The sequence below is a fragment of the Trachymyrmex septentrionalis genome, unplaced genomic scaffold, assembly GCF_001594115.1.
Source record: "Trachymyrmex septentrionalis isolate Tsep2-gDNA-1 unplaced genomic scaffold, Tsep1.0 scaffold127, whole genome shotgun sequence".
Taxonomy (NCBI): Eukaryota; Metazoa; Arthropoda; class Insecta; order Hymenoptera; family Formicidae; genus Trachymyrmex; species Trachymyrmex septentrionalis.
In genome coordinates, this window is record NW_017304406.1 from 789,478 (window position 1) to 797,832 (window position 8,355).

General features: G+C 28.7%; 1 protein-coding gene across 4 annotated transcripts in view; it reads right to left on the reverse strand.

Moving 5' to 3' along the window:
• Positions 1-375: 375 nt before the first annotated feature.
• The window catches only part of LOC108756397, a 16,536-nt gene continuing 8,556 nt past the window's right edge, over positions 376-8,355 (reverse strand). For 3 of the 4 annotated variants that reach the window (XM_018500160.1, XM_018500158.1, XM_018500159.1), the window contains exons 5-12: positions 4,035-4,161; positions 3,770-3,871; positions 3,317-3,439; positions 2,993-3,126; positions 2,396-2,542; positions 1,857-2,099; positions 1,163-1,444; positions 595-860 (exon numbers count right to left, since the gene is read on the reverse strand). In XM_018500160.1, coding sequence (XP_018355662.1) covers positions 595-860; positions 1,163-1,444; positions 1,857-2,099; positions 2,396-2,542; positions 2,993-3,126; positions 3,317-3,439; positions 3,770-3,871; positions 4,035-4,161 — 1,424 coding nt within the window. Of the gene's footprint in view, positions 861-1,162; positions 1,445-1,856; positions 2,100-2,395; positions 2,543-2,992; positions 3,127-3,316; positions 3,440-3,769; positions 3,872-4,034; positions 4,162-8,355 lie in introns of all 4 variants that reach the window. The other variant, XM_018500161.1, reaches the window with a different exon arrangement.

Below are 8,355 nucleotides of genomic sequence, written 5' to 3' on the forward strand. Positions count from 1 at the left end.
ATGAAATGAGACGTTGCGCTTGCTATTGTCTTTGTGTCACATTATTTTTACAAAAGAAATTTTTAAAGTACGTAAAAATAAATCGAAATTATTATAAATAATGTACATTAAATAAATAAACATCTTAATAATTTTTACCAAATTTACAATTAGATTACTTTATTAATATATAACAAAAAGTAATAATAATAATTAACTTCTCAGTGTCGCGTTAATATTGTGTAAATAATGCATGAAAAGTTTCCGAATTAAAAGATCTTTGAAAGTCCTAAGAAATTAAAATTTTAGTAATAATAATATCTAGATGTACAGTATTTTAATAATTAGAGTATCCATAAATTGAAAAAGATATAATTGAAATAATAAATTGCGTTTTTAAATTAATCTAATTGCATACGTTTATGTTTATTCTTGACTTACGTAAAAGAGCTATATAGATTGAAAACTATCGATCCACGAGAAATCAAACCTATCTGTGTCACGAAATTGACACATATCGATCTAGATAAAACACCCTGAATCTTGTACTATGTATATGAAGATGGATGACTCGCGTCCCAAATCTTGTCGAATAGTAAGCTGAAAACCACAAAATCAGAGCTTGGGCTCGTTTTCATAGACCTCATCTTCATACTCGGCATCGTATTCGTCGTAGTCCTCGGCTTCTTCCTCCTCTTTCTCCTCATCATCGCTCTCTTTGATGATACCCAGTCTCTTCGCGACGCTCTTCACGTTGTTGATGACTTCCTCTTGCACCAGATTAAAGCTCATTGCCAGCAAGGCAATTCCAAATAGCAGGTAGAGAGAACAAAGGGCGATGCCCTTCTGCGCGTCCAACGCCGGCACATAGTCGCCAAAACCTTAAAATAGAGAAGATAGGAAATTGTGCCAGTTTCATGTCATAGCGTTCAAAATAAATGTAAGATTAATTAATAGATAGAGATAAAAATAGAAGTAGAGCCTCTAAGACCTTCAAAAGATACACAGATATTATATGTCTACTGTATGTTTTCTGTGAAATGTTACGAATGAATATACATTATTTTAATAAGATTGCTATACCGCTAGTTTCAACGGAATGAACTTTAGAAAATAATAATCAGTGGCATCATATCTTTTGGTAAACAGCGAAAAAGGAATGATTAATTATTGGGAAACGAACCGATGGTGGTCAACGTGATGAAACAGAAGTAAGCCGATTCAAGGAACGGCCAACCTTCCCATCGGTTGAAGAGGTAAGCGCCGCCAAGTATATAACTGACGACCAGAAAGACACACAGCCAAATAGGCACGGGCTTGATCGGTTGTCTTTCCTGATCATCCGTACCAGAATAGTAATCGTAATCAAAATCAATATCATCGGCATAAACCTGTCGATGAACGGCAAATCCCATCGGAGACATAATTCTAGGCGACGGCGGCGGTCCCCGTTTATAAGAACGCGCTAGAAAAAGATATTTAACCAATTTGACGATCAGAAAATACGCGTACGCATTATTGATTAGCTTATTATTTCAGTTGGTAATCGGAATATTTGCAAGTACAACGTAATAATTTTGAATCATTTGGATATGCTCGATAATGAGAAATATATTTAATATAAGTTAAATTAGATATATAAATATAAATTGCAAACATTTTATGCTCTATATATATCATCATTTTTATTCTAAAAACTTGAGAGAGAGAGAGAGATTCTCTCATTTAAATATCAATATTCATTTACATAAGTCATTTAGATAATATAATTCAGTCGCTATTCAAAATTTCCATCAAAATAAATAATCGAAAACAATCGATTATTTTCAATTAATCTGATTGAAATTTAATCTATGTGTATATTGCCATTCACTTACCAACGGAATAATTGCTCCTAGTGCGTCTACTTTTGCTAGACTGGGATCTTTTCATATATTCCATTTCCAAATAGATCGAAGCTGGTCGGTGTCCTGAAAATGAACTCGCTCTATTCGTCGTCGTAGCTCCTTCTACAGAAAGACATCTTCTCGGCAAAGATCTGGGGCTAAACGAAGTTCGCTTTTCAACGCCGTCCAACTCTTCGACCATTTCTGTGCTTTGCGGTTTCTCTGAGTTCTCGACTGTAATAGCGTCGGTTTTATTTAATTTCTTCAAATGTTTCAAAGTATAGTGCCTTTCATCATTTTAAATAAATATTTATTTGAATCCTGAATTAATAAATAGTGTTATCATATACAAAATAGCACGAATAGTATATCATTTGGAATAATGCGATATATCTAACAATAAATATCTAATAATATGCCAGTATTTTTTTATGTAGAAAAAAAGATTATTCATTTTCGTATTTCAATTACAATTTCTAGAATTATAATTGATGTATAATTAATAATATTAATGATATATTAATACTCACCTTTATTTTGAGACAACTGCCACCTCGACGTTTCATCTTCCAAATCATCCAATGCATATCTGTTGCACAAAACCGGTGAGCGATCCGCTTCATTCGGATTCATCAGTAATTTTCTGTCCAGCGACTGTGTCGTTATTTTGGGACTGGCTGTACGCGGTAATGCAAATAATGCATATCAGCCGATTTGTTTAATTAATCGATGAGTCGATACTGAGTGTAATGTGGCGCAATCGATGCGCTTGAATTAATTTATTAATTAATATCTAACGGCAGCATTTTGTATTTCGCTCGTGTAATTCTGTGTGATTTCATATGTGACACCGACATGTCGTTTACAAGTCTTTTATTATGTAAATAACAAACAAAGTAAACAGCAGAGATAGAGAGATTCAATTAAATTTAACATAAAATTTAATTATTCGCTATACATCTGTTTCTGTATTTTGATTGTCTGTGTGACAACAAAATAATATCCTTTTTTATAAAATTAGTTTGGGATAATACAACTGTTTACATATATTGTTTTTATCTGTTAACTTTATAATCAATTTAAAATTAACACGAAATAAACAATTGATAAAATCGATTAAAAAATACCTCTTATGCTTCTCGGAGTCATTGGAATATCCGAATAACGTGGCATAGTTGCGGCCTTAATTTCCATTGGATGATTTGTAGGTGTATAACCGATTGGTTTTGATTCATTTCCTTCCATTCGTCGAGACATATACCTACAGTTTGTTTAGTCTTATACATTTATTCTTTATTACTATAACTTTTTAATTAAATCTAAATATATTTGTGTAGTATATTACTAACTAGTTACATTAATTAGATAGCAAATAATTAGAAAAATTATATTTATGATATACTGTTATTTGAAAGATAAGGTCACTAATTGAATTGATTAAATGATCTTACCTACAATCAGTATCAGAGTATGAAGATTTTGTCATACTTTCGGAGAGCCCTAAGGCCGAGTCAGCTGATCGTTGACTCACTCTGATGGATCGACGAAAAGGACCTCTACTTGATCCATACCGCCTTGTAAAAAATAATAATTTTTCATATTACTACGTAATAGTGCATAAATTTTTATTTACACCAGACACAGATTAATTTATGTAAAAGTCAATAATTTTATTTAATTTTTATTCAATTTTTAAATAAAAATTCATAAATGTTTAGGAACCTTCTTCTTGTGCAACATATTAATACATTATTGATTTGTAATTTTTATTTTATACATATTACATGGTGTACTATATTTTTATGAAATTTAGATTTGCACTTTTTCTAATTTCTCTTCTTTCTATTACATTTTTTGTATAACAAAATATTACAAAAAAATTTTTATGTTATATATAAAATTACCCTGGTTGACGAACAGAATACGACCTAACCAGATTGTTACGTCCTCGTCGTTTTTTTGGTGGTTTCGTGCACACGTAACAGCACACTTTCCAATATAGAAACCTAAAAATATTATAAATCCGAAGAAAAAAACAATTTTTAGCGCTAATGAAAAATAGTAGATAAATATTTTATATTTGTTACGAAAAACTTTGCTAAGATTTTTTTATTTTATTAATAACTTATTGGAACTTATATTTATATATGATTAAACATTATCTGTTACCTAAAACTCGTCGCCATCACGTCTCCGATATTTGATAGGCAGAGCAACATAAGCGGAATGCCGAGAATGGCGTAAAAAATAGTCACTACTTTTCCATCTCTCGTTTTTGGTGAAATGTGACCGTATCCTAAAACAAGAAATAGAAAAATAGAATGCGTAAGAGAAAAAATTTTTACGAGATTGCAAATTTATTCGATGAAAGTTATATAAAGTATTTTACGCGAAAAGCAAACATAAATATAAAATATTATTTAGTTCAATTACACTACGAGTCAAGAATCATTTTGCTAAATGATCTTGATCGATAATAACTGTACTTTCAGAGCCAAGTTTAATAATTGATTTAAAAATTTCTAAAAAAAATTAACTGAAGGTCATATAGGTCTTTAGCTGCACGCCTCAGCCTTGAATCTTTTCTTCTAGGCTTTGCCAACAGTCTCATAATTTCGTTAACAAGTCTGGGTCAAGGTCGCCGAGATTCTTTATGATACAATGAAACTCGTTTATTACATAAGATCGACAGTTATGCGATAGCGGGATCTGCCTTCACGGTTATAATTCCTAAGTGTTTTTTTTAATTATTAGAAATAGTTCACATTTCTTTATTATTAAATTAAAAATAATAAAAATATTTATACGTAATTTTTTACATTTTTTTATTTGAATAATAATATAAAAATGTAAAAAAATTCTGATAATATTGAGAAAGTATATTATAGAAGTTCTGTAGAAAAAAAATAAAAAATATAAAATATAATTTTATATATAATGAGATAGTAATATTAAAGTGTCGGAAAATATTGTAGAAAAATATTGAAAATTAGAAAAAGTAAATATTTTCTATTTAAAATATGAGTCTTTTGCATACAAAAATAATAATACGATAAAGTTTATTACGCAAATTTCAAAACAGTTATTTAAATATTGCAATAAGATAAATACATTTAAATATCTTTTTATGTATAATAATTATGAAACTTTTATGTATAATTATTTTTTTATAATTCGCAAAGTATTCCCGCAATACAAACAAGAATTTTTAGTTAAACATAAAGAAAAAAATAAAAAATTTTTTATTTACGAAAAAGTACTCTGTACTTAGTACGCACAATGAGTCATTTGTGATCCAGAGATGAACTTCCGAGTTATTCTAATCAAAGGATACACACGAATTGAAACCGGAAATGTACAAAACTTATTCTCTAAATATCAAATTTTTTTTAGAAAGAAGAGAGACCGGTATTTTGGCCAAGTGCTCTTAGTATTTTAAAGAAAAAAAATGGTAGGACACAAATAATCCAATCATGTGTACTAAGAGTTAAATATTTTTTAATAAGAATAGAATTAATTTATTTTATATTTGAACGAATGAAAGTTCTCTAAAAAGACCTGCCATTTTTAATATAAAACAAGATAAACTCTATTTGTATTATTATATTAGTTCTTCATTGGCGGAAGTTGTTTATTGCAAGAAACCTAATCCAAATGCATCTATAACAAGTCTTTTTCCACTTTATCGAAAGAACGGATTTATTCGCACTCGTAAAAACAAGGTGACCTGTAATTTTACCCCAATGAAGTCATTTATTACGATGATCCCAAGGCGAAATGTGCGACAAAGGCAATTTAGACTTCCTCTCTTGAGCGGGATTGATTTTATGATTTTATCCAATAAAAAATTTTGCGATGAAGAGTATTTTTATGATATGTAATTATATTGAAACGATCAATATTAAAGTAATAGCTATCTCTCTTTATTCGATTTTTAATTATAAAAAGTGGAGTTTGGTAAATTTTTTCTATATTGAAATTTTCAGAAAAGAAGAATCTCCCTTATATACAACATAAGGTGCAGCATATAGTACTGTGCATTATGCAATCGTACATACAACCAGGATGGAAAGTATCTGGGATGTGAGGTAAAAACTCCGTTTTCTCTCGGTGAATATATGAATTCTTTAAGAATCCTAAGATGTCAAAAAAACTTTGCGATCTATGCGCATTGCGAGATCTCGCTTTTATTCTCTTCTTTTTTTTAACTCTTAAACGATATAACATTCTTATTCCAAGATAAAATAATCAAGGAAAAAGAAAGAGAAAGAGAGAGATTGAGGGAGGGGGAGGAGCGATGATAGCGCAGGAAAATGAGAAAATAGGTCGCATAATCGATGGCAGGAAATTATTCAAAAAAGAAAAAATATATAAAGGGAGGAAGTTGCCAGGCACGTCGCGAAAGTCTGTCGAAGAAATGAATTTTTGTCGAGGAATTAATTCGCTCAATCGTGGTAAGTGCAACATTCATCTACTAAAAATTTCGATAAATCTTCATTTCTTCTCAATGAGTCATATCTAATTTCGCTGAAACTAATTTTTACGCAATTACAAACCGAAAACATTTCCGAAATCACGAGAGAATACATTGACATTTTCTTTGGATGTATGACATCAATTTTAAATAAACGTATCATGGATATTGTTGAATTAAGTAAAGATAATTGTTAAAATTAATACTTTTTTATAATGCAAATTTTATTATCAAAAATTAAGAATATGGCAATTATCTCAATGCAAAGCTATTTATTTTGAAAATATAAATTAAAGGATTTTTATTGAAAGCTTTATAAAGCCGAAATATTTAATATCAAAGATTAAAAATTTCCATTGTCAAGATAATATAAACGTATATCTGATATGAAGAAATCATCGTTAAAATGTTATTCGATATTAAGACATCTTTTAAATATATACACAATATGTAAAAGTAATAATCAATAATTTATATTATTTTTTTTAAATAATATAACATACTATAATAACTTATATTGAAATAAAGATGGGAAAATAATACTATTATTATGCATACAATATATAAACAACATATTTGTCAGGCTACGACGCAAAAGGGGGAGGGGGGTTGTAGAGTTTAATTTGATCTTACATTTTGAAGACATTTACTTATTGTTAAACTTTGGTAGAAACTTATTAAAAAACTTTAGTAGAAGAGAAGATGTTGGTAAAAAAATTATAGTATAATCTTATCAGCAAGTTTTCTTCCCAATCGTAAGCATTTAACTTTTAAAAATATCTAATAATGTTCTGTAATTATTTTTTGGTTAATTATATATTATTTTTTTTTGTCTGCTTATACAGAAATCTATAAATAATTTTTATTATTATAGATTATTTACTATTAATCTTTTCAATTCTTCCTTTATTTATAAAAATTTATTTAGTCCATAAAAAACTTGTAAAAAGTTTATAACTAGAATTTTAAATCAAATATTTGAAATATATGTTAATTGGATATTTGTGCATGTAACATATGTCACAATACATAATAACGTTTTTTTAAACAAGCTAAAATATCAAGCGTCGTTCTTTAGTGCTAAATCCAATGCACTCGTTCGGAAGGAGGTCACTTAATTTGAATTAGATTTTCAAAGTAACCCCAGTTTAACTAATTTGAATTCAATTTTCCTTCTTAAAGCATCTGCGAGCAGTTACAGTTTGCACATTCGGATTTTGCATAAAAAATGTATGTTTGTTAGTATATTCGTAGCCGCTTTACTCCGGGATATAAAATTCCACTGTTTAAATTCTCGCGTTTAATCTCATAAAAGAATGTCGTTCCAGAATGAATTTCAAAGCAGCCACGAAATAAAAGCATTTTGCATTTGTTTTGACACGCTTGCCCTTTCTTTAGAAATGCAAACGATGCACATTTACATTCAAAATAGTTCGTTAACCGACAGAAAATCATATTTTCAAAAGAGTTTGTAAGAGAAAATTTTCTACTGTTCTTATATGTTTTATTTATAAAATGAACTAGAGACCCTATATCAGAATCTGGTCACAAGCAATTTTATCAAAATCCTACAAGAGAGAAAGGTATATTTATTATTTCTTCCTGTATATATACATATATATAATCTCACTCTACTTATACTATCTCGCAATAACCTTAATTAAAGTTATAAAGTAAAATAGTATAAATTACAATGAAACTATATATATATAGTTTTTTTAAATATATATATATAGTTTAATTTATACTATTTTACTTTATAACTTTAATTAAGGTTATTGCGAGATAGTATAAGTAGAGTGAGATTATATATATGTATATATACAGGAAGAAATAATAAATATACCTTTCTCTCTTGTAGGATTTTGATAAAATTGCTTGTGACCAGATTCTGATATAGGGTCTCTAGTTCATTTTATAAATAAAACATATAAGAACAGTAGAAAATTTTCTCTTACAAACTCTTTTGAAAATATGATTTTCTGTCGGTTAACGAACTATTTTGAATGTAAATGT